Raw genomic sequence first — 27,827 nt, 5'->3', positions numbered from 1 at the left:
CACACACAAACAGACAGGTTGTACTATAAACTGGAGATTCAGTCTGCAGAAATGTAGGCAGCAGCAATATACGCGTGTGATTTTGCAGATTTTGAAAGTTTGTTCTTCTAGTTATTGCGCTTACATCTGTAGAAATTCGAAATGCTCTGCTAAGTCCGTTACATTGCAGCTTTGCTTTAGTTGAATTTAATGGAAATGAGTGAGATGCCGGTGTAAAGTATAAGAGAAAGTGGAAATGATGTCCCTAATTCCAAGGTAAGGCACGTGATGAAAAGAAATGCCAAAAGCTAACGTGAGCTTCTGAACCCGATGCGGTGCCCTGCTCAGACTCTTTCACGTCGCCGCTTGGTGATTGGACTCAAAGGAGGCTCTGTGTGTGAACGCAAAAACTCACTAACAGTTTTCCAATGACTGTTTGTGTGCTCTGCTAATTAATAACGTTAGCTCACATAGAAAATTGAATCTCCTGCGAAATCCTTTTAACTAATAACTAAACGAGTTATAAGCCTTTCTGTTGAATCTGTTCATCACGCTGCTAAGAGCTGTGAAGCCTGAAAGATTTTTTTTTTTTGGGTGAAAGGGAGTTGCTGCAGTCTCAAAACATGTAAACACTTTTTTATTCCATGTTACTGAACTGCTGTGTATAATTGGTTGAGCATGAAAGGTTACGTAAAAACATGACTGCGAGGATGAGTGCACAGAGGACTGCCATACAAAAGTCAGTGGGATGCTTAATGAAGAGTTCCTGCAGTTCACATCCAAACATGTTTAGAAACTCAAAATTGAAATGATACTCCACTCGCAAGTAGTCAAATACGTTAAAGCCAGAGTCAGCTAAAATATTACGTCTGATGAAAGCAGCGCAGTACACAGTAGCTTTAGAATGAAGGAAATCAGCCAATAAAAACCCGCTGAGTTTACCAGAACATCACCTGCTATTAAACCGTAGGAGAGAAAAGCTGGATGTAGCTTCAGATCTCTAACAACCAAAAACCTTCCCCAGACTTTATTCTTCACCCTGACTTAATATCCAGCCAACCAACCAGCCAGTAAAGTAAGGTTTGTCAGGGCCAAGGCGCATCAGCCACGAGTAATTGGTATATTGATGATTTAAGAAGAAAAAAGGAAACTTTTAAGTCTTGAACCAGAAAAAGGGAACGTGGAGCATGGAGGGACAAGTAGACAGCAGGGGAACAAGACAGATACCAGGCAAAATAATGGCCGAATCCAGCCCTGAAAAAAATGGAAAATCTGGAGCTTAAACTCTGAGGCAGGAGATAAAAGTTATAGGAGAACCAGATAAACTAATTAGGGGAAATGTGGTAAAATGGTGGCCAGGAGAGCACAAGGAAATTGAGGGAGGAGGCTAATTAGCACAGAGGAGCTGAACTGAGGTTCAAAGGACCAAGTTGCGAGGTGTTGTTAGAAGGTGCTATGTACATAAAATTTGACTTATTGGTTGAAAGAAGTTGTTACAATGACCACCAATTTATATATTTATGCTGTTTTCTGTATCTGAATGGATTACACAACAGAGCCTTTACATGTTCAGGCTCTACTTAAACTTCCTCCCCCTTTGACTCAAAACAGACTCAGAAACCATGTGAGCATCATTGCTTGAGCTCAGATGAGCTGATTGAATTAGTGAAGACCAACCCACTGTCTCACTGCCACTGTTGACTCTTATAATAGCAGCATCGTTGTAGCCGCTGCAGCAGCTCTTCTGGCTGTTGTTTAGAAGTGTTGCGGCTTGTCAGCGCAACAGGAAATCATCAGCAAAGCTGCGGCCTCGGATAATGCTCTCCCTCCGCAGTGTCACTGAGAAAGCCCAGCTATCTCCTCCTCCTCCTCCTCTCGTCTGTGCCTTCCTCTCTGCGCTCACTCTAATTGGCTGCCACTCTGTGCAACCAGCTGTCGGACAGGGAGAGGAATCTGATTACAGAGCCCTCTTTCTGGAGGATGTGCTGTTTGCCAAGATGAGCTGGAGGGAAAAGAGGCTGAGGAAGTATTTGAGTGGATTGCTGGTTGTTTTCTTCCCCTCCGTCTCTCGCCTCTTCTGTCTTCCTCTCGGTTACGCATCTCCTTCTCTTCTTCTGACTTCGCTCCATCTACTTCCTTCATACATGTCTGCCAAGGCGATGGATGGTGAGCGTCCCTTGACGAATCGTGGAGCCTTGCAGCCTGCACGTGGTGGGGGAAACTCAAATCTTTGTCACAGCTGCTTGGTGTTAAAGGATTTAGTTAAGCATTAGGCTGGTGCTCAGTATTATTACCAGCTTTCTTCCTCACTACATCACAAAACTGGTTTAAAATTCATTTTTCAGTCTTTGTTTCCTAAGAACATGAGTTGTACTTGCCTTTTTAAGTCAAATGTGCTCACATATATTAAGCTGATACTTAAGGCTGAAACCAAACATCCATCCACCCACCCACCCACCCAGCCAGCCAGCCAGCCAGCCAGCCAGCCAGCCAGCCAGCCCACAACCGTCTTCCTGCAAGACAACAGTGCTGCAGACGGCGTCAAACACCTTTGAAACCAAACAAAGGTGTTCGAAAAACAAAGTAGACGTCTTTATTGCTACTTTGAAAAGGAAAATCTTAAATCAGCATTTGAATTTCAAATCAAAGCTGGGACAAAACACCCTCAGCTGTAAACAAACCGAGGAGTCATTAATTAAGCAGTGCATGATTAGGCATTTTGTTTGTCTACCCCTGGAGCATATCATTGTCATTCTTAATCAAGGCGCCGCTAGCTTCTTCTGTGGAAGCTTGCTCCACCTGGGTGGAGCAATCAGCCTAAAAATGTTTATTTTTGGTGCATTGCTCAGACTCTACAGTATGTGTTTTTGATCACATATTGTGCAGCGGCAGTATGAAGTATAGGAGAACTGTATGTATCCTTTCCAGGCGAAATTATGTGCAGTGCCAGTGCAGCGTTCACATGCACTTATCAGGATCAGTTCAATATTAATCTTGGATTTTTAAGGATACATTTAACCTTTTTTTATGTTGAAAATATTTGTGTACAAATGCATACATGCAATCCAGCTAATATTTGCTTAAATGCTCTTAGATGAGTTGTTTCCAAAGTAGTCCTTACTGAGGGTTGTAAATAAACAGATGTTTGGTGTTGAGGTCCTTCAGAAATGAACTAAATAATAAAAATGACCATGGCTAAAGCATATTTATAATTAAAATAACCCTTACAAATAGATAGTATTAATGAATTTGGGGTTTGTGTGGTCATTATTTCCCAGTTTAGTTGGTGCAGTGGAGATGATACTCAACCAGCACCCAAAGCTCAAGAGTCTCTTCCTCTACGCAGTTTTTGTTGCCATCAATAAGTTTCTGCCACAATTCTGACTGAATATTTAAAATGGTAAATTTCATGTATACTAGTTGACATATTGACATGAACCCTGCTGTTGTCAGACATAGTCTAGTGGTCATTTAACTAGTGGAATGTGTGAACACAGCATTTAACATTATTGTGTAATTTGTGTAAATTATTGTGTAAATCAGACAAAATCCACAACAAACTGTATTCAAACTACAAAAAGAAATAAAAAATATATATTGTGGCTGTATAATCATTTCATACTGGAAAATCATCAAAAACCCTCATGGGATTCATTTCCAAACATTTCCGCTGCACTTTATCCTGAAGATAATTAGCAAAGATAATTAAAGTTTTACAATCTTTAATTATGATGTCCTGAAGAAAGGTGACTCAACCATGACTGGTTCATCAGTTTTGTATTTTCTTAAACATCTCAAGTATAAATCTCTCTCTGAGCCGGAAAATAAGATTCCCGTTGTGCTCCAGCATCGCTCCATTTCAAACCTCAGAGGTGTGTGGCAGATCTTCTACAGTATCCTCAATCATCCCTTAAGTGCGCCAACCTAGTGGATTAGAGAATCGACTTTGTCCCTCTATGAGCAGTAGGGAACAGCCCACTGAGCGGAAAGGAAATGAGTTTGCCATGCAGGTAATTAACTGGAAGCTGAATGGCTGCCATGTACACGGCTAGGACTGAGCCTGAGGGGATCTCCGTCGCTCCCAACGTCACCAGCAGGAACCACATACATCTATGTCAGATTTTCTCCAGCCGTAACGGGCGCTGGGCTGTCAGGCGACAGATTTAGGGTTTCAGGTGATTGGCTGTGAGTGAGGGACGAGCGCCGGCCGTCGATCCAGTGAGCAACGTTTAAACCTGACATTTGACGAATGCTGGGTTGAACTGTGCAACTAGATAAAAATGATGCTCATTCACTTTGTCCTTCAGAAAATCTGTTGTATGTAGTTGGGGGAGTGGACCAAAAAGCAGGGATGTAAAAGTAACGGCAACTTCCTATAATAATGGTTTAAGTCATTTTTTGCCAAAAGAGGTGGGGATTTTTTTTCCCCCTTTTGGCCAAAAATTAAGATTCTTCGATGAACTGAAGATCCAAAATTCATCAGCGATGCGAATGAGGAAACACTGGGGACAAAACAGGTGGACGAACAGGGGAGTGAAAACCGGGTTAGAAATGCTGCTTTAATGGAAACCTGCAGCTCAAATGAACTCAAAATATAAGTATTTTCGTATTCCCGATTGGCGAGATCAAAACGCTCCATGCTCACGGTTGAGGATCTGTGCGTCTAGCAAATGAATGAAATAAAAGTAAGGGGACTACTGTTCAAGCACAACAACTCGAAAAAGGGAACGCAGAATCTATGAAAATCAAACAAAAAAAAGTTAATACACTAAAATAAAGACTTCTCAGAAAGGTTCCTTAGAAACAAATGACAAAAAGCTAAAAGTGCTTTACATTATAAATATTCACCATCAGCCCCATTTATAGATTCCCACATGCTATTCTATTTTATTACACTTAAATTAATCAATAAGTAACATGTTAAATTTGGTGTCCACTCCAGAATAATTGCTTCATTTCTGACTTTATTCTAAACTACTACCTCTTTCAAACAAAAAAACAATTGCTGCACATTTTTATTTTTATTTTATCTGCAATCCTTAGAAAACTAAATGGGAATCAATCAAACCTTGAAGAAAACCTGGAATCTGCACAGGATCATGCGTATCGCTGTGCTTCAGACTATTTTCTCAAAGTTTTAATTACGGAGCGCGCTTGCTTACGTATCTGCAGTGCTTATCAATGGATTGTCTTATCAATGGTCAAGCAATAGACAGGCTGCTTTGCTGCACCTGTCACCATGATGGCTTTCTACAGCTCAACCATCTGCTGAAAGAAGAGAAAGTGAGATAACGCATCAGGAATACGGATGTCAAAGTGATGCAGTTACCTAATTCCTGGTTTATCTCCTGGCCTTATTGTGCATTTGATGTAATGGTTTTTCTGACGAGAACGACAGCAAGGCTCACGTGCAACGGCCCCCCATTACCACAGATGGATTGTCTGATTCGACCGACACAAGATGATTGGCATTATATTTATATCATTATCTCTTACTCGGTCTCTTTCGGCTTTTGCACTGAAAGATTTCCTCTCAGAGATACTGGAATCTATTTCATTACCCCCTACTACTCCAGACTGGCTGGCTCATTTCCTTTTCTGTAACAAAAAAAAAAAGGAAAACATATTTAATTACCACTTTCCTGTAATACAGGCGAAGCTCTAGCTGCAGGTAAAACACATTAGGAGGATTCTGGAGTTGCCTCAAAACCCAGTATGTTGCCACTATCTACACTCCAAGTGTTTCTAATTACTCCTGTGTGATAGTAATTGTAGTAGTAAAATATGAGTCTCACATGACTGTACTACATGGTGGTTTCATTGAAAAGGAGAAAGAAAAAGATGCATGTATTTTACTTTTATAAATAAGAATATGAAAAGCTTGTTGTGCATTTGTATTTTCCTATAGATGAAAAAAAGTGCTAATAATATGCCTATTGTGGTGCAAATACAGCTGCAAGACTTCTTTGTGAAAATGATTGTTAGACGGGAAACAAAGTGTCCACATGCAGTAATTGTCAAACCTTGCAATTACTGAATTTAGATCTGGACTTTGATTAGGCATTTCCAATAAATGTATTGTCTTTATGCCATTCCATCACAGCTCTCACTGTAAGATTAGGGTTGTTGCTCAAGAATAAGTAGGCTACATTGAAGGTTGCGGTGTTGAGAAATTGCAAGCAGTCAGTTTCAAGCGTTACGTTATGAAGTTTGGGAAAAAAAACCTGTTTTGCTTTCTTTTGTGTGCGGAGAACGAGCGGCGATATTTTGCCACCAGGATAAGTTCCTATATATACACCTTGTTATTAGGTTAGAAAATGTATGAGCACTTGACACTGCTTTCCTCGCTGCTGCATTCTTTTGCGTTGTTCTATTGGCTGCATGCACATTTTTCATATCTGATTCAATGTGTTGCCATATCTAAAAGGGGCTTTTATTTATGACATAGATGAAATATATTTTTTTCATAAGGAAGGGGAAAAACATCTACAAACATGTAAAAAAAAACCCCCAAGAAAAACCTTTTCAGCTCCAGAACCGTGGACATCAAAGTTTAACAACCTCTGGAAGAATACATTAAACTTGGAAGCTGGTGTCAGACGGTACAGCAATGGATTGTGGGATGCTTAAACCTAAAGCGTCTACCAGCGCGTTTATCAATGAAATCTTCCCTTTCATCTTCTTCGCACATCTGAGATGCGATCGCATGCATGCTTCACTGTTTTCCGCCCAGTCTGTTATATTATTCATCAGCCTTGAGGATGGATGGGTAGTGACACGTTAAAATAGGACAACAGCAGTTTATCTTGCAAGTGTCTACCTAAATATTTAATTTTCCCTCAGAGAAACATAGCAAAATACAAGCTGCTGTTATGTGGAGCCGCAGCGCAGGACACACAGGCATCAGAGGAAGAGTTTAAAGTCGTATCGCATGTATCTGTAATTAGTTCAGTCATTTTTATTTGTTTATTTTTTTTCTCTTACTCTATGGCTTACATGTAAATATGAATTTCTCCGAGGATCTCTCGAAAAATAATTGACTTGTCTGTGCGTGTTTGATGCGACTGCCTGGACGCGGTCTTTGATGACCCTGCGAACGCAAGGGCAAAAACAAACACACAATCCTCACAGGCTCAATCAAGCTGCAGGGTATCAATTATTCCTCTCTGTTTCATTGAGTTCAGTGCTCTCCTTCGTCTACAGTCTGCTGCAGTCACTCTCTGAGCCTCGCTGCAGACACAGAGACTTCAGGTCGCTCTTTCTTCCTAGCGTTGTCATTATGTTCATTGTAGCCTTTTCATCTCATTTACAGAACCATTAAAAACAGTTGTTGCTTTGTTCGCACACATAAATGTTTCGGATCAATGTCCAAGCTTTAAGATTTACAAATAATGAATCAGTAAATGTAAAAAATGAAGTTTTCAGATAAGTTCAACAATTGGGGTGGAAAAAATGCTAATTGTATTGTAGTTCCTTATAAGATCATAAATGAACACTTATTAATCGCATTTCTTTTTTAGAGCTGGGTCCAGTTTTGCTAGCCGAATTATTATTTTGCTTTCCTGTTTATCGCCAGACCATTCCAATCTAGAAATTACTTATATGGAACCTGACCGACAATGTAAAGTAGGCCAAAATACGTGAAAAAGCAAAACATGACACACAAGCAAATACTAAAAGGAGTTTTAAAATTAGGACATAATTTACTAAGGGAAAAAAAATATATCCAAACTCACCTCTATAAAAAAGTAAATGTCCCCTCAAAGCTGATAAGTGTCTGTCACATCCGTTGTGGGAACTACTGCCATCAGTGGTTTGTCATAAAGTCTTTTATATCATGTGGAGGAATTACTCCCCACTCTTCTTCATACAGGCAGTTTAACTTCACACCAAATCATCTCGGTTTAACTGAAGCGTCTTGCTGGAGGAGCGCTCCACTTCGTTTTGAGAGCCATTTAGAACAGGAGTTACTCAGGATCGTTGTCCTGCTGCATAACCCAAGGGCTCACAAACTAATGACACGTTCTCCTTCAGCAATGGTTGAATTCATTCATCAATTACAGCAAGCCAGGTAGGTAATGAAAGAACTACAGGACCATCACACCAGTACCATCGTGTCTATAATGAGTCTTTTCTGACACGTTGTCATAGTTTTATGACTTACTTACTTATCGAGTATCGAGTTTATTTACTTTGGATCAACATTACAAGATTCTTTTTCTTCTTTTGTTCTTTCCTTTGCTTTGCTATTTTGTTTGTATTTCCTTTCAATTCCTGTAAAGTACTTTGTATTTCCTTGTTGCTGAAAATGTGCTATATAAATAAAATTACCTTCACCTTTTACCTTTACCTTTTAACCCTGATGTAATGGAGCACACACCTTCCTAAAATGTCCACTTTTGTCCCTCTTTCACAATATATTTTTGACAAAATTTGTTGGGATCACTGAGATGTTTTTTTTATTTTATTTTTGCAAAATAAAAGACACACCTTCGTTACATTTTTGATCAGTGGTTTTCACCCTGAACATTCCCATGGATGTTACTTTTGCCTAGTCTTTCTTGTTGTTGAGTCTTAAATTCTGACCTGAACTAAGACAAGTGAGACCTACAACCTCACATCTTGTTCTGGTCTCTTTTCTCGCCTCCTGGATAAGTTGCCAATGCTTCCTGGGAGTCCTGCTTCCACATCTAAATGTTCACCTTTGTTTCTCTCAGGTGGGTCGTTGGAGTCCCAAAGCCTTAGAAATAGCTTTACCCAAACCAGTAACGTATCAATTAACTTGATCTCCCTCTTTTATTCTCATTTGTCTTTAAATTAGGACATGATGTGCCACTTTTTATGATCTTTTAGCACACTCTGTACGCTTATGCCGGATACTATCCTGCAGTATCCTGATAAACAATCAACAACCATTCGATACACGCAATTTGGAGGAGTATGCTCTTTTTCTCTGCTTGGATCTCTAATCTACCGGGCTCACATCATGAAACTAACTCTTTGGTTTGCAGAGGGCTGAGGGCGGTCAGGTTTCCTTGAAGCTGGGTTTGTTTGCACTGATTGTTTATTTCAGCTTGTTGGTCCTTTTTTGTTGCCTGAGCAATTGCAGGGCAGGATACAGACAGCAGATCGGACACCAGAGCTCTTAAATAAATTAATTGCTATTACAATAAAACATTGCCAATCCAGTGTGGGAATGCAACGTTGACCACAGGTCAATTCTCTAATGACAAAGTCTTACATATAAATTAGAGCCATATATCATGGATATGTTGTCACTGCTGCTTGTCCACGGAGCATCCATGACCCAGATATGCTGCTAGCAGAATAAGAAACACTAAAAACACTATGACCTCACCACAGATGGTTTTGTGCACCATCAAAACAGTTTGACAATCCATATTCTGGCTGATTTTTAGTTTTGTGGTGTGAATGGGGGCGCAGTTCTGATTTGATGTTTAGCAAGTACGCAATTTGTGTTTTCTTCATCGAGCAGATTATGTGATGGTTTAAGTCTGGTTAAGCAGACTTTTTTTTTTTTTCTATTTTTTAGCGATTATTGGACAAACTACCAAAACTGTAATAATTGCAATGGTGAAGCCTGGAGAAAGTAGGAATGGTCCCATTTTGGTGTGCATGTGACTTTGTAGTTGATGTGCCTTCCATTGGGATAGCATGTTTGTTTATCTTAAGGACTCTTTAAAAATTAATGGGGAAATTTGCATTAAGATTTTAACAGCAGAGTGGCACGCTCCCTTAGAAGTGATTAACTTTTGATGTTGTTTCAGATGTGGATCCAGGACTTTTTTTTCCCTTTTTTTTTTTACTATTCTACTCTGTCAGAGGTTTTGACTGCTGAGTTGCATCTGTACATACTTTTGTGTTTTTGTAGCCTGATGCAGAACTTTAGGACACACAGTATGAACTGCAAAGTTATGAAATTTGAATGATTTTGTAATTTGCTTATGTGGTTGTTTCATTTTGATTGCCTTTTCAGTTGCAGGATTATTTTCAAAACAGAAAACAGCAAAAGCTTGCTTGAAATATTTTCTAAGCTGAGCATTCTGCCACACCTGGAGAAATATATGATATACAAACGAGTCTTACTTCTAGATCTCCTGGCTCATTTGCTTGCATCCCGGATCGGACATCTGACTGCTGCAACCTACAAAACATTAAACAAAGTAGCTTGACCGACTTTCAGCATCACCCTGACAAACTGACTTCCTGATTGTCTGAATGAATGCCAGCTTACCGGTAGGTCACTGAACGGCTGTGCATCTCCATGGGCTCGCCTGCACAGGCAATCTGAATAATTTATGTAGCTGATTTTTAAACGATCTTAGTGAATGGCCATGTGAAATTACCTCGTATCGATTCTGTACATTGAGAGAAGAGGGAGAGGCAAGGAGAAAGAGGCACATCAAAGAGTACAGGGAGACGAGGATCGCCGTAGGTGAGCTGGTTTGTGTGTTTGTGTTCAGACTTTATTCTGACATTTTTCCCAACTTAATCACTAGTTCAGTTGACTTTTCAAATTCTTTTTTTAAAACTACAAACATGAAGGGATTTAGTTGACAGAATGTATAAAGATACTATCCAACAGGATTATCAAGTATAGATTTGAAATATAAGAGAAGATTCAAACTAATCTGAGTAAACATTTTTGGTGGATCAGTGGCTTTTGTCGGGTTTCTGTGTAGATTCTGAAGCATTTGGGCTGTAGGTAACTTTCTGAGCACGAATGCATTACAGTACCGGTTATGTAGTGACGTCAGGACGTCCTGCATAGTTACAAAATGGAGGCTGGGAGCCAATTTTTTCTATAGTGATTCTGAATCGCAGTAAATGAGAATCAATAATTTCTTTTGGAACAACACTAATGGATGCTGTTGTAGATGACAAAGCTTAAGCAAAGCTGAACAGGTGTATTGCATTATTTTTGCATCCTCCTGAACAGATATCATTGAAATAATTGCTGAAGATCTCTAATATTGAAACCTGGCCATTCAAATTCCCGCTGTTGCTCTTTATAAGTTGTTTCAATATTTGCATTATTTGGTGAAATCCATTTTGCTCACATGCTTTAATGCAGCCAAACAGAGCACAAATAAACCCCTTTGGAGAAGAAATTTTGTTAATAATAATAGTAAAAAAAGAAAAGCAAGAAAATCCCAAATTGAACTGCTCAAAGGAAATCTTGTTTGTAAAGACTCGCTTAGGGACAATAGATTTCTATCTTGAGAAAAAAAAACTACAAAAAAGGAAATCAGCAATGCTGACCCTCACATGTTTTGTTGGTGGAAAACTTTAAAGTATATTAGATTCATTTATTAAAGTAAGGTCTGGGTAGTAGCTTTGAAATGGCAGTGAACTTTCTTCATAAACTTTGAGATTATAAGTTGCAAAGAGTTAATAACCGCTGTGGCACTAAAGATAGCGAGAGATTCCTATCAGTGATTTATTCAGTATGGGAGCAGCATGTCCCCAGCCAATCTATCAGATTTCTTTGTGGGAAAATTTAGAGCCTTTCTCCAGAGCTCTGTTGTACAGAGGTGGAATATAAGGAGCTTAGCACCCACATTATTCTGGAATAATCACATTATCTGTTGACTTCTCGCTCTGACCTGCACCAAACTCCTCTTTCCTCTACACAGCTCTCATATCCCAATAAATCCAATTTTGGTTTTAACACTCTGGCCATAACTAAATCAACAAATGCCATCCGAGGGCGCTGCATGTTTATGCAGTTTATGACTCTCCTTTGAAGAAGTCACAGACATTGCTTGAAACAAAGTTTCTCACTGAACATTCGTCAAAGAATAACAGTGATGAAGAGCTTGTCTATCCTTTAGGTCTCTCCACAGATTTTCTATCAGATTCAGGCCGGACCCCCCCGCCCCCTCCAAAACGTGAGAGTTAGCCTACTCCTAGTCAGAAGAAACATGGTGGAATTAAAAGGTTAATTTACTGTTAAATTCAGGTGTATCAATACATTTGGGCTACAATGTATGGTGGTGTATTGGAAATCACATAGCATATTTGACTAAATGTGAAGGTAAAGAAATATGCCCTCTAAAAGCGCCCCCTAGTGGTCGGGTAATCGTTGGTATATGAGCCTCATAGTATGAACCATTTCTGTTACTACAGCTAAATGCGTGATTTAGGGTCTTTATGTTCTAACTGTTCCCTTTTAGTGCTTCAGTGTACTGCAGATGTGTATTGTTAAATGTCAAAGCAGAGAATCAGATCCTGGCTCCGCTGACTCACACACTGATGCAGTGAGGCAAAAATACACAGACTATCTAAAACTGCTCTGGACATCCGTACAAGAAGGTGATGACAGGCCCTGCCGACGTGTCTCCAAAGACTATCTGGAGCGAATCATACCGCGTTGCAGGCACTGGCCTATTTTTTGCTCCGACATGACCACAGGGTCACCCAATGCTCAGAGATCCAGCAAGGAGTTCACCCCTGTGCAATAACACTTAAATGTCAAATGATTCAATACTGAATCACCTTAAAGCTGCTGCAGTAATTGCGCTCTTTAGAGTCAGGTGATAGAAATTACGTATGGATTTACAAGGCTGACATTTCTGCTGTTCAAAAATCTTTTATTTTGTTCGATATTTGTTGACATGTTTCCGTGGCGGCGACTCCTTTCTTTCTTTCTTTCTTTCTTTCTTTCTTTCTTTCTTTCTTTCTTTCTTTCTTTCTTTCTTTCTTTCTTTCTTTCTTTCTTTCTTTCTTTCTTTCTTTCTTTCTTTCTTTCTTTCTTTCTTTCTTTCTTTCTTTCTTTCTTTCTTTCTTCCTTCCTTTCTTCCTTCCTTCTCTCTCTATGGCCTGTCCAGCAGAATAGCAATCAGAATTGCTGTCTGAGTACCGGAAAGAAATCTAACATATTTATTTTTCTCAAGTGGAACGTTATGCATATGGCTACAATGCTAGACTTGATAATTGTGTATATATATATATATATATATATATATATATATATATATATATATATATATATATAAAAGAAATAGCTAAATTAGAAGTTGATTTAGAGATGAAATAGAAAAGAAAGGGAAAGGAAGAGAGGTGGTGGGGAAAGTTAAAAGGGAAAGAGAGATAATACAAGAAATACAATACGCCAAAGCCTACACCAAGGCATAATAATAAAACATAAATACCTACATAGTATCCACAAAGCTCAGCAGAGGTTGTGTACTTTTATTAAATAAAGGTGCTTGCCTCTTTTTTCCCCTCGCATGAAAAAAAAACCTGCATAATGCGCTTGCTCCCTCTGTGGAATCCAGATCATGTTGTCATGTAACCCAATTTGTTTCACAAAGTTCATACAAACCGGATCCAGAGTTCCCTGAAAGTCCAGGTCAGCTCAGCAAAACTTTGTGAGAAAAGCAGTGACATTGCCATTTATGCAGCATGTAACCAGCCGTAATCGATATATTGGTTATTTTGTTTTTTAACAAAAACTAATAGTCACTTTGCAGTCCGTTGGAGAGCACTGTAAGATAATAGCTCCCAAAAGAGATGGTTGGCGAGTCAGCAGAAAACATGCAGTAAATATAGATTAGAGGTAGGTGTTGCCATAACTCAGCTACATTTACACCTTGTAGCTGTTGAGATTATAATGTTTGAATTAGGGTAAATGCATGCTGCCAGTGCTACAGCTGTAACGGTGCTGAAAGGAAGCTACTACCTCCTGTGCTACCACATAAAGACTATTTGGACTGTGAGTTTGAGTTAAGAGTGCATGTTAAGCCAAGACACAGTCATCACTTTACACAGACTCGCACAATTGGTTTGTCTTTTTAGTGATATGCAGTCACTTAGCTACTTCAAGTGTGACATTTACTGCAGACAAGAACTAATGGGCAACAGAAATATGGGTTTTAGGCGAACGTGAGTCTGTTTGTGTTGAAATAAAAGTTGGACTGGTGTCACTAAGACCAGTTGTGAGTAAAAGGATGTACTATTATTATTTAAAATACTAATGCTCGTATACCAACATGTTTCTTTTTGCTGGAAGTATATTAACATTTTGGAAGGACCCACATAGAGTCCTGACTGGAACTTGATGGAAAATCTGTAGAGGGAACTAAAGATTAGGGCGATGGCAAGGAGCCTTTCCAGCCTCAAAGCCTTACAGCTCACTACCAGAGAGTGTTTTATTTTTTCCTTCTAAGATAGGAGAACTTTTTATTACGAAAAAACATCTTGATGAATGAATATCTGCAAGGGGTATAAACAGTTTGTTTTTTAGAATTATAGACTGTGGAGCCCATTTACATTTTAGCTTGGAAGCAAAACTGATATACAGTCAATATACCGGTTTCATGCATAAAACAGCGCTGTTACTTGCTAGATGGCAGTGAAGTAAAGAAAACGAGACCATAAAAAACAGAATTAAAGTTATTTCCATATAGAGTGACAGAAGTCTTTTGCAATGTGCCTATAAAGCCAATCAGTTTGGGTTTGACACGTGGGAGACAACGTCGCTCCCTGTCCATTCAGTTTATAGCTTGTGCCAATCGACCATCAAACTTTGTGCGTGTGGGTTAGCAACATGACACAAGACAGTGGAAAAGTGTTTAACCTTTGTTGCTGTCACTACAAGCGTCCTGTGTGGTGTGTTCACCCCGCGTGGCGGAAAACTTGTGCCTTTTGCCGTCGTTCGTCGTGCCCCCTTGTGTCAAACCCATTGGAGAGAGTAATTGTGTGCACTTTTAAACTAATATTGATTATATCCTTGGAAGAAAATTAATCTAATCGCGAACTTCGCTCCTTATTACACAGGTATGGTGTAAGGAGACTGCTATCACATGTAAAACACAGTAAATACGTACCGTAGATTCCTGCAGCTCCTTCATTGTCCATTTCGGCCTCTTGGCTTGAATTGAAACTCCCTAACCAGTTTCAATCTTGCTCGTACATTTTGGAGAGAAGTCAAGCTTTTGAAACTACTCCAGATAACTAAAAGCTGTCACTGTATGTTTAAGGATGTATATGCAGGACACATCCACAATTTATGTTTTTATTTATTTATTTTTTCCTTTTACTAGAGTGATTTTCTTTCAGTAAAATTGTTTAGAGTAAAGGTGTAAAAAGATCAAAATTTATTACATGACAAAAACTAATGATTTATCAGTCATGAATTGTTTTAGAGCCACTGCACCGTCCAAAAAGCAATTCTTTTCTAGAAAAGAAAACAATAGCATGAGTTTTTTTTTTCCATCACAGCTTAAAAGATCAAATCAGCCTCATTCCACTCACCCTGACCTCCATATGAAAATACCCTTCAGCTTACTGTAAGTAAGCGTGTTTTTTTTTTTTTCAGTATTTGTACCATACCCTCAATCCCATCATTCTTTTTTTTGCAAAAATAAATAATGTGAAGGGAAAAGAGGCAGAAAATAAACAATGGAAGTGGTTTTTGGTTCTTTGGCACGATGTGGCTGTCACAAAAGTGTTATGAATCTTTAATGTAAGATGTTGCCCTGGCCAAGGAGAGGAAATGTGCTGAAAACATGATTATGGACTCCTGGGGAGACAGAGATTGTTGGCTGAAAGGGGAAAAAAATATATTAAGCAAGGCGGTGAGGATAAAAGAATTTTGAAGGACGAAAGAGACAACAAATAGGGGCGACATCTTTTTAAAAGTTATAGTGCTTGAGGCAATGCCATTTGTTCTGCAGATTAGTGGGGGGGGGCTACTAAAGTATGGAAATGCAATGGAGGCTACATCCTGTGCTGTAAAAGTTTCGGTTCACAGAACTTGGTTTGACAGCACCATTTTTCTGAGGGACAGAAATAAAGCAGGGCAGCAGTCTTGGGTCAAAGATGTCAGACAGAGTCAAGGCACTGCCTTCTGTTTAGAGACGCTAGAGTCGAAGGAGAAGCATTTACATCTATCACTGCGTGACAGCGTGACTTAACTTTTACCGCATAAGGCTGCAGACCATCACTCATTCTGCAAAGTGATTGCTTTATCTCACTGTCTGTCCCCTTTGTCAGCCGTGATTAAGGTTCATATAAATCAATCTGCGTGGGTGTGTGCCTGAAGAGATTCCCATTTAGCTCAGGTGCGCCAGTTATGTATGCGCTGCTGCTACACACAGACTGAAATTAGCAGGGTTAGAGGCAAAGGAATGTGGCGTCGGGGAACATCGATTTGCTTTCTACCAAATTAGCCTGAAAGTATAAATGGAAAAAAAAAACTAAATTTGAGACAATTTCAACAATATTAGATAAATTATTGAAATATTATTGAGAAAGCTGCAATCTTTTTAAACCAAAATTCTTCCACTCATCATTTATCTTTTGTATTTTTCCCCTGTTGTCTTCAGTAATGCAATTTGCAGGGAAGGAACCAGAAGACGGGAATTAATGTCCGCCAAGACCAGCATGTTTCTTATTGTCTTGTTGCAGCTTTGCTGCGGAGGACATCCTCGTGTCCCACATTTCTATTAGATTCCAGTGGTCTCTTATGGTTGACGCAAGTCCGTCCCAGATGACAACAAACATATTGTTCTGAATTTATATTTACTCGTTTATGTAGTCATGTTAATATAAGAGTTGCTGTGAGATCTTAATGACACTATAACCTTACACGACTATGTCAGAATCGCAGCTTTTTGAGTCTTAAAGAAATAAAGAGGAAAATAAAATGTTTTCCAGTATTACTGTGATACAAATCATGACAATTTCAAACTTAATACCTATTGAAACCTATTGAAAACTTAATAATAAAGCAGTTGTAATAGCATCTCTTGATTCGGTTTTTGCATTAATTTTTTTTCGTCAAGAGGCTTTCAGCATCACACATCTTGACAAGATTAAACTCCATCTTGCAAAAACTGTCAGATTGGGAGGACATTTTTTTCATCCACAGTCCTTTTTGTAAAACTTCACAGATTTTTGTCAGATACTTTATTATGTTACATCATATCAAGATTTTTCCTTTTTTTTCTTGTAAAAGTCAGACACCTAAAGGTTTTGTGTCGTAACTGACTGGTGTTTGGTTTTGTTCATAACAGACCTCAGATTATGATGCTGCCACCACTTCACTGTCGGCATGGTGTTATGAGGTTTTATGAGATTATAGCCAAGCTTAGATGTTTTGGACTTTTTTGTCTTCTTACAATGTTAAATATTGGTCTAGATCAGTGTTTTTCAACCCTGGTCCTCAGGCCCCACTGCTCTGCATGTTTTACATGTACCTCTATTCCAGAACAGCTGATTCAAATGATTGCATGACCATCAAGTACTGCAGAAGCCTGTTAATCGCCCACAGATGCAATTCAGGTGTGTGGCAGAAGGGAAACACCTAAAACATGCAGGACAGGGGGGCCGTCTATCCATCCCACTTTCCTATACTAACTTGTCTCTCTGTGCAGAGTTGTGGGAGGCGGTACACCATGGATGGCTTGGCAGACCATCACATTGTTCTTCAAAATGTTGCAATACAGAAACCTCCTTATTGTCTATGACTTGGGAGAAAAACGAGTTTAAAGCACAGGAACAGTTATCACAAAAGATACGGACTTTAACCTTAAAACCGGAAACATCCCTTACACAAGTCATCTCTCAATGATCAAAGGGGACTTGGGTGATTTCCAAAGTACTCTACTGTGTTGTTCAGGTTATTTCTCTTCGTGTTTGGTTTGCCTTTTGTCTGTGTGTGTCTGTGTGGATTCAAAAAACAGACCGCAGTTTTCCCAGTTCTATTTTTGACATACATTTTAAATGACAGCAAGAACGACTTGTCAATCAAAGTGTTTTATTCATGAGTCATTTTCCCATGCTTTGGCAGACATCAGTTCTAAATTAATGAGCCCCTCTTTGCTTGTCAGAAGAACACGTTTAAGACTTGTCTCCTCCTCTGTGTCTCCTTTTTTTCTACCACAGCTTTGATATCAGCAGGCTGCTGCACCAACAACTGCAGAAATGTCAAGCTATGGGACAGGTAAACCACTCTGCACATTGTTATGCTTTTTTTTCCCCTATGAACCGCCTTTGTGTTAATTAGGGACTCAGCGAGAAGATGAAAAGCCAGTCAAGGGCATTGTCAGTTTTTACCAGAAGGGTCCATAATCCTGTAATTAGCTCCCATTATTCTGCTTCACCATTCATGTGGTTCTCTGATTTTAACTCCTGTGTTGACGTCTATTCAGACTATGCTGGAGGGGTTTACATTAGCAGGATTTACGTGAAGTAATAAAAAATCTCTCGGTGAGAGAGGCATAACATATGGCAGTATTTGCCATATGATTCTCATAGGAATCATTGAGGAATAAACAAACATATAGTCTGGTCCTGATTAAATACGATGTCAGTCTAAGTGTTTCTCGACTGCATCAGTTCCTACGCTTTCTCAAGTGGAATCAGGGAGTTTACTGGGACGATGGCGTTAGAGGTGACCCTATTCTGCCTCTGTGTGTCGTTGTACATCTTCAATCAGGCCTCGGTGTCAGGCTGATATGGCTGTTAATATTTGATGACTGAGAAACACGGCGTACCTGCCTGGCCGTTTCTGTCGGGAAATGCTTAAATATAACAATATGCCGCCACAGCGCAGTTCCCTTCCCTCTTGTGTCATACAAAAAAACATCAGATGATGTACGTTGTGTCTGTGGCTAGCTAGGAGACAAGTAAGAAGGGTGCGTTAACACTGCAGGCTGAAGTCTGGCACTGGTCACCCCTCAGCTCTCTGATGCAGCACTGAACAGATGCGAGCAGCCACAAAACATTCTGTCAGGAGCACAAAAGGCGACGAAGCTGAGAATGTTAGTTTTTATTCTGTATGCCGCATTTTCCAGACTATAAGTTGAACTTTTTAAAACTTTTTTTTCATAGTTTGGCTGCTCTTGCGACTTATAGTCAGGTGCAAATTATTAGATTTTTCTCTTAGATGTTAATTCATACTTTTTGATGTGAGTCAAGGATTAAACATTACTGTCTGCAGCCGTGAGGAAAGCTAATTACAGACTAGAAGCAGGAGGACCACAGCTTGAGGAACAACTCCACAGATGGATGCTATAAGAACACACTACAGATTCTCTGAAGGTCTGTGATACCTTATCAGATTTTCCTACCGTAGAACATAGATAGCCGAGTCTATCGGTCGGTGTTATCTTTCGAAACTGCTGCAGCACCTGTTGAGGCTTACATCTCCATGCCTTGGTAGTTACCAAGAAGATGAAAATGCATTGCTTTGCAGGTGTTGCCGCTTCATGCAATGCAAGCACCTCACCTCAGATTGACCCTGCATGCGCCTCTGGTGTTCTACGCACTTTGCTGTTGGAGCGGAACCGTTCCTAACCACCCTGATTCAGAGCACGGACATCAGCGCGTCAGAAACTGCCAGCTGACTTACAAGCCAAAGTTGACAGTTTCCGTCAGTGTCTTGAAACGCAACTGAACACGTGTCACTGGATCATATCAGTCCTGTGGATGAGGTCCCCCTTTACGTTGGACAATTTCTAAATGAATGTGTTGTGTTGTGTAGTGTAGTCCAGTGTGACATATATATTGTTTTTTCTTCACGCTGCATTTTTCGGATGATGCAACTTGTAGTCTGGAGTGACTTATAGTCTGGGTAATATGGTAGTACTATTACTATACCAGTTTTGAAATCAATAAAGCCTGTGCATGCAGGATTGCAAGTAGTTGGGATTCCAATTATTGCATTTTGTTGAACTTTTGAGAGGTGAGTGCAATGCACCTGAATATCATCTGTCTGGACCTTTCTGGGATGGACAAGCAGAGGCCTGAGTCTCCTGCTGACCTTTCAGTGCGATCTGTTGATTTCTAAAAGAAGCATTGACCTCAAAAAAATACACGTACACAATTGTGCAGATTCTTTCAGCTTTTATTTGTAAGTTCACTAGATGTCTAGTGCACAACTTTGCTGCACAAGCTGGGATCAGGTGGCATAGATACTAAAGAGAAAGATTGAGATGTATTATTGGGTTAAATAGAGGACTCAGAGGCAGCTGAGTTGGGTTTTGATGAACAAATGACCCAGCAAATAAGGCAGTAGTTATGGCCTTTTTGTACTTTTTTTGCCTCTAGCAGCATTAATGATAGCTTAATTACAATTAACTAGCTCAGTCTCATGAAGGCTTCTCGTGCCGTAACAAGTTAGACGTCACTAGTGATTACAGTCTGCTAGTGAATTAGGGTGGAAGAACATGTGATTAACACTTCATTTAAATGCACCCATTGAGCATTAATGAGAAAATACACAATCAACCAATAAATAATGTCTTGCAAGCATCAGTCAAATTAAAAATCACATTCTTCAGGAGTTCCATTTATGTGTAGAGAAACAGTTTTCTTCCATTATCCATCTCTCCTGACTTGTTGCAGCAAAATAAAAATATTCTGGGAATCTGTTACTACTCTTATTATTTTGCGCCTGAGTATGAAAAGTGAAACATAAGCAGAACAATACAACCAAACTAGGATTTCACATGGTTTTCTTCTTGTCACAGATTCTTCCACCTAAACTGTGGAAGTCTGCACTTGTTCGATGTGTCATATTTCCATTTTGGATCTGTTTTAAATGGTTAATTGGCACACACAAATCTCATAATGTAATGTTTGCAAATTGTCCAAGCCAAGACTGTGTGCCAGTTGTCCCAAATTGTGTCAATTGTCCCAATTTAAGTGTGTGACTGATGTCCGAAAATATATGTCCCAATGTTCCAAAACACAGGGGCCAAGTGTCTTAAAGTGGGCACCAATTGTCTGAAGTTGTGTACCAAATATCTGCAAAGTTTCCTGGTATTCGTTTTAGGTACTTTGGACAATTGGGACACATTTGTCATTCCCGATTCTAAAAATCCCAGACTTTGCAGATTTTGTCACAGGGTCACCGCAGGTCAACAAAACATGGGACTATGCAAGGTCCCAGCCTATGCAAGGTTCTTTGCAAAGGAACTTCTAAAAATGTTGTAAGTATTGCAGGGTACTTACAACTTTTTGTAAGTATCACCACAAAACGTTCACCCAACGTATATCCTGAACTTCTGCAACATATAGTTAAGCCACAGCTGATTTTTAAAGTTGGCAGAAATTTGTGCGCTGGAAGTCCGGTAAATAGAGTTAGACAACTAAATCTGTTGTGGTGAAGAGAGAGCTTATTCAAAAGGCGAAGGTCTTGAGTTACCGGCCTAACCTACCCTCAACTATGGAGGCGAGCTTTGGGTAGTGACCAAAAGAACAATATTGCGGATAGAAGCAGATAAAATGAGTTTCTGGGCTCGCTCTCCATTAGAGATAGGTTAAAGTTTTTTGTCATCTGGGTGTGAGTCAGAGTAGAGCTGCTCCTTCTCTACATTGAGAGGAGCCAGTAGAGGTTAGCTCTGGTTCGGAACGCCCCCCTGGTGAGGTGTTCAGGAGACCCAGAGGAAGACACAGGACACACTGGAGGGACGGTATTACCCGGCTAGCAGGGAACGCCTTGGGATTCCCCCAGAGGAGCTGGGAGAAGTCTGGGCCTCTCTGCTTAGCCTGCTGCCCCCATGTCTCCAAGACGGGCAAATGATTGATGGATGGAAATATGTAGATATGTCTACCCCTAACCTTTAAACTTTTTCTCAGCTCGTCACTGACCTGTCTGCTGTGTTCCTTGATCTTAATGTTGCTGGTTGTTCACTAATATTCTCCAACAAAGCCCTTGAGCCTTCTCGAAGCAGCTAGATTTACTTACTAAAATGCTCATTTTCACAATTATTTGATTTATGTTGTTGGTCTATCACATAAAACACCAATGAAGTACACTGAAATACAATTTGTAGTTTTAAAAACATGAAATAGAGTGCTGCTGTCATGTGTTATTGCTTGCTTTTGGATTTATTAGATCATCTCAGAAACGGTTTCAGTTAAAAAAAACTTTTTTTTCCTCTTTGTCTTTTTTCTTGTACAGCTTTGATGCCTCCTCTTGACAACTTGACCACCCACGCCTCACCAAAGAAAGAGGGGTGGTAGTGGGGCAGCCCTCCCGTGACTCTGGGCTTGACAGACTTCAGGGCCTCTGGAAGCCGCCCTCCATGGCTCCGGACCGTCTGTAGTCCCAGACCTCTTCCATGTGCACAGCCCTTAAAACAGCCTGCCTCCATGTTTTCATTTCTACATATCAGGAGTTTGAACGGGATGTGGAGTGAGAAGGTTTCTTTTTTTTTTTTTCCTTTTTCTGTTTTTGATGAGAATGCTAATGATGATTTGGAAGACTCATGAGGCCTGCCATGGTTAAATGGATCAGAGCGGATATCTCTCGGTGCCAGCTGCGGTTTCGCTAACTCCTGGAGAGAGCACAGGGAGGTTGGACGGGGATTGGAGAGGAGATTGAGGACATTGCACTTTTTGTGCTGCTATCCTCTGTTTACAAAAGTAGATCATGATTGGGGAAGCACAGAAAACTTTCAATTCTTTGTTCTTTAAGTCAATTCTTTTTTCCCCACACTCTTTGCTCTTTCCCGTCTCCCCCTGCTTTCTCTGTCCTCTACCTAATCTTTGGCGATTTATTACCTTCGACATGTGTAATGAGACTGCTATAATCTAATGTTCTAAAATCTCAGTCTCCAAATCCAGACGATCACATGGCCACCATCATTCCTCGTAAAAACATCACCACTCTGGCCATTTCAAGTAAATGTAAAAACACATTTTTTTTCCTTAAAGACAACCTTGCAAAAAAACAACAAAAAAAACTACTCTTCCTGTGTCTTAAACCAAGATGGTCAACGTTACTAGCTGCTGACAGATGTTCTAGTTCTACAAAATGCAATGATCAGGTGTAATTTTTCTTTTTTGTATTATCTTATGTTCCCTTAAAGCGCCTATATTGAAGCTGGGTGGAAGGTGATATGTTGTCCATATTGTTTCTTTTGTTTGTTTGTTTTTTTACAAGGAAGTGACGTCCAAGTAAAAAGTAGATTATTGGATTAGTTTTCTATATATCTCTATATACAAATATATTATGATTATTATTTTTGACTTACTTGTATTAGAACTATAATATGAAAATGCGTATGGTATAATAAATAATAAACAGAAGTGTTTATCTAAAAGTGCATCGTGTGCTTGTGTTTTTCTATCTCAGCAATGCTGTTTTTTTAACAGATGGACGTGAAGTAAGCATGACCAGCTTCGGTGACGGTATACTTGGGTCTCCAGATTAGATTATTAGATACAGTACTAGAACATCCAATATTGTTTATACCTGTGACAGATTTAAATGCAACTTTTATTTTACCAAGATGTTCTTTTTAGAAGTTATATTAATGTTTTAAATTGGCCCAGCCAGAGTCCTGACTCGAATTTGACAGAAAATCTATGAAAGAAGCTAAAGTTTATTGTGATGGCTAGGAGGCCTTCCAACCTCAAATACTTGGAGCACATAACCCGAAATAAATCAACAAAATAACTGAAGCAACGTGCAAAAACTTAGCCAGCAGTTATAAATTGCTGTCATGAAAAGAATCCGTTTTTCATCAGTAATTTGGAAGGATATAAATATGTGTTGGGGGCTCAGAGCAAAAGAATGAAACAATATTTCATTGTTTATTACATTAAGTGAGCCAAAGAGATGCTTGCAGCTCTGGAGCTGCAGGTTGCAGAGCCCCAATCTAGCCGATGAAAACTGTGAAGCTAAAAAGTGTAATAGTTTAACTTTTAATTCACTGTTAAAGTAGAAATGGGGAATACAATTTGTCCAAGAGACCAATAACCTACAGTTTCTGTGCCAGTGCACGTCATCGTGAGAAACTGAGTTACTATTATCTCTTCAGTTCAGGGGCCATAACAGAAGACCCTGTCCACACCCACCCATACCTATCAGAAACAAACTTCCAGTTTGAATGGAAATAGCATAAAGTCTAACATTGCACACGATGTACCCTATTTTCCGGACTATAGAGCGCAACTCACTATAAGCCGCCGCACCCACAAAGTAAAAAAAAACAAACTGGAAACGTACATATATAAGCCGCACCGGGCTATAAGCCGCTGATATCTCCGCCGCTCTCGGTTTTCCTGAATAAATCTGCTATTAAGGATGCAGCCCTCCGTCTCCATCACCGAGCCATGGATTGGTTCCCGCTGAGTTTACGTGCAGCGGCTATCAATCTGTACTGCCAGATCGATAGCCCTCAACTTAAAAGCTGCATCATATAAACTTCTTCCTGCTGTTTCCATGATGAGGGGGTATGAGTTTGAAAACATTATTTCTCCATTGTGTCTGCTACTAGCATGTGTTTATTCTAAATGAAAATCAGCACTTTCTTCTTCTTCTTTTGTATTTTATTGGTGGGTGGGTGGCAACCAACTTAAGATGCATTTACCGCCATCTACCAGATTGGAGTGTGGTCATCAATTTGGAGTTCCAATGATTCACTTCCTGCTAATGAGCCCCCTAGTGGTTACAGAAAAATCCACAGAAAAGCCCCACTGGGCTACAAGCTGCATGGTTCAAAGAGTGGAGAAAAAGTAGCGGCTTATAGTCCAAAAAATATGGAATATAATGATTTTGGGCCTATAGCTGTATATCTGAATTATGACAAGGGCTTCGTTGCAGGATACATTATCTTACTGAAAGGGGTCTTCATGCTTCCATGACTGGGTCTGCAGGCCAACACGGCTTAGGTTGAATTTAAATGTCAACATAGCATCCACATGAGTGGTAGAACCCAAAGTTTTCCCAGCAGAAAAGAAGACCTGTAGTCGGTCATCGTTTGTTTTTTTTGTTTTTTTCATTTTTTTCATTTTTTTCATTTTTTTCATTTTTACTGGATTTATTGCCAGAGATCCACAGAATAACCCTCAAACTGGCCCCCAAGAGGTAAAAATATAGCCCCTCACTGCTCTGGGCAGCTGTTCACTTTCCTCAGACTTCGTCTAAATATCCCCGTGCTCGAAGTTTGTTTGACACATCAAGGTGATAAAACTGTGTGTAGGGATTTTTTTATTGGTCCCAGAAAATAAAATAAAAAACTGTTTAATGAGGTGCTGAGCTGTGCTGGTGCTTAAATTACACATCTCCACTCTGCTGTGACATGTTGGACCCCTGTGGATGCCCTGCTGAGCTGACTAGGAGGCCTGTAGTGGCTGTCTTGGCATAGAGCCATTTGCTTACGTGTAATACAGTAATACTGAAACTGGCTGGTGCATTCATGGCTGTGTAGTTGCAGTCTGAATGGTGCACAGATGAACCTTAACACACATGTTTAGAATCTGTCAAATTTTCTACCAGCTTATTTAATTTTATTGTTGTCTGCTGAATGCGCTTGTTTTTTTTCAAATTGCGTATTATTACTTTTCTGCAATTATTTGTGCACAAATGAGGGAAGCGGAACGGGAAATGCTTGGTAATAAGTGATCACGGCATGCACAGTCACTGAGGTGGTGTGTGCATTTCACCCAGTGATACAGCAGTAGGAGATGCAGGACACCTCTCCCTGTTTGCCCAGGAAGACAGAGTGTGAGTGGTTATATTGATTTGTATACATCTGAGCATGCTGTGCTGCTCCAGGAAGTAGCGCTGCATCTTTGCGTGTTTGTTTAATGTGTGTAAGGGTGAAAGCATGCAGCACCCAGAGCTGCTCTGCTGCAATGCAGCACAATTTTCGCCCATCCCGAGGTCGCCACTGTCCTCCGCCAGGGCACTCGTCCAAGGTCGCATGAGGTCAATCCTCCCCATCTGCATACCCAGAAGCTGCGAGGCTAAATCTGCAAACACCAAATCTGTCAGCTGGTAAAGCGAAGAGACGACGGCGAGGGCCACGGCGGAGCATAGCCGTCCTGCAGCTGCATGATAACAGTAATCCACCAGCCAGCAGACATGACATTCAGCTGGTCTGCCGGGAAAACCAGCTGATCAACGCAAGATCAAGCACAACGTTCTCAATAAATAAATGCCATGATTATTTCGAGTGGAACTTTGAAATTTTGTTTGCTCTGTATCTTAATGGATTCATGTCCTGGAGTTACCATGTGTATTTTGTTGTTTTAGTTTCCCCCCTGGATCCCAAGATTTCCTGTTTGTGTTTATTCTCCAATCACCTTCTCCACTACTGATCTGCCTTCTTTCTCCTCAGTTGGTGCTGGAACCTCTTGTGATCACTCCCGTTTCCTAGAGGGTTCGTCTCCTCTCGTGGTTCTGTTCTTTGCTTGAATAACACACCTCACACATGCGCATCCTTCCTGCTCGCAACTGTGACACCAAAGAAAACAGAACCAAAGTCTGGTACGGTGTCATTTTTGTAGAAAAGCCGTTGAGCTTTTTACAATCCATATGTTGATAAGCCGTGCATGGCTGGAGGCATTTTGAGCAAGACATCATGACCAATAATATCCTGATCCTATTACAGCCATGACGTGCAACGAGAGTGGAAGTAAAAATGATTATTTTTATTTATATCTTTAAAAATCCTAGATAAACAAAAACAGCAATTCGCTGACTGAAAAAGCACGAACGGGTTGACATGTCCACACAGCCGACATATCAAACAAATTGCACTGTTTGGCTGCGCAGGAACAACTCATGACTAACTAAAACATTAAACCCTTACATTTACTCGCAGTCAGAGAACTTTGTAAGTTTCTATTTTTCCTGCTGCCACAGGTAAACTGCAACAGTAATCCTTTTATTCAGCGGGGGAGAAGCTGCAGTTAGAGCACTCAAAGAGCTTTGAGCAGTCATAAAGAGCAACACTAATTTGAATAAGTGCGCGCATGTGTAAGATCCCGAGGCAATTTGTTAATTTTGTTTTACATTACTGTTGACTCATGAAGCTACTAAGTTCTTATGGAAAGAACAAAGGCAAAAAAAAAAAAAAAGAGAGAGAGAGAAAAGAAATAAAAATGTCTGTGAAAACGGCACCAGCAACGCTTGTTTCCTCGGAAAGTCTAAGTTCCTGCTGGATGGAGATCAGCCACATAATATGTAACAATCAGTGCATATATACCTTACACTCTGGCGACTAGACCACAAAACAACTGGAGTTAATTGCATCCTCTAATTAGTTCACACTAAAGCTAATGGCCAAGACAGATAACAGATCTGTCATTAGCACTGTGCACATTTCTTATCTGGAACAGAAGATATATGAAACTCATCTGAAACTGACTTGGAGTGTTAAATCTTTTGAAGCAGACGAGACCTACAGAGGAAATGTTCAGTTCTTACAATGTAACAAGAACAGGAGTGCATTTAAAACTGCAGTATGTAACTTTTATGAAATAAAAATAATAATAGGAGCTTAGGGGTTTAAGTTAAATGATGCTAGATGATGGATGGACAGAGGGAGGGAATCATATGGTCAATAACGATGAATATTATTCTAACACATTCTCACCACGTTAGAGCAGATTAATTATATAATCCATCATAGCACTGAGAGAACATATTCTTGGGAAAAAAAAGTTATATAAGACTTGTGTTTTTTTCATCATATCAAAACTTCCCACTTCACTAGTAACACCTTTATTTATTTACCAGCATATTGTAACAATCATATTTGCTGTCACACGGCGTGCCTGCAGCCTTATTTTCGCAGACGGCTTCGGCTATTTTTAAAGAAAGAATAATGTGAGTCTTCAAAAGAGCAGGAGGGACAAAGTCATCATAAATGTCCCCAAGGAGTCATCTGATCCTTTATTTCAAGCCCCGTAGCTAAACTAATATAGTGAAATGGCCTAAGGTGGCCTTTTGTTCCTCACTTTATCTTCTAGGTGTGTGTTAGTCTGTGGATCCAGGCGTAGCATCGTGTTCGATTGTTACAGGAAAAAATGGTAAAATATGTCAAACTATCGGTGCAGTGCTTCAACATTCATTAAAG

At 39.9% G+C, this 27,827-nt stretch overlaps 1 protein-coding gene across 3 annotated transcripts in view; it reads left to right on the top strand.

The window, feature by feature from the left end:
* Window positions 1-23,063, top strand: part of ccdc85al (coiled-coil domain containing 85A, like) — a 38,008-nt gene extending 14,945 nt beyond the window's left edge. For 2 of the 3 annotated variants that reach the window (XM_081606648.1, XM_008409327.3), the window contains exons 3-4: window positions 17,893-17,950; window positions 21,917-23,063. In XM_081606648.1, the coding sequence (XP_081462774.1) occupies window positions 17,893-17,950; window positions 21,917-21,935 (77 nt within the window). In that variant the 3' untranslated portion in view covers window positions 21,936-23,063. The remainder of the gene's footprint in view (window positions 1-17,892; window positions 17,951-21,916) is intronic. The other variant, XM_008409336.3, reaches the window with a different exon arrangement.
* Window positions 23,064-27,827: the final 4,764 nt, after the last annotated feature.

This window comes from Poecilia reticulata, chromosome 1 (genome assembly GCF_904066995.2).
Source record: "Poecilia reticulata chromosome 1, P_reticulata-male-v2, whole genome shotgun sequence".
NCBI lineage: Eukaryota > Metazoa > Chordata > Actinopteri > Cyprinodontiformes > Poeciliidae > Poecilia > Poecilia reticulata.
Note: the sequence above shows the minus strand (reverse complement) of the source record. Positions and strands in the feature narration are given on the sequence as shown.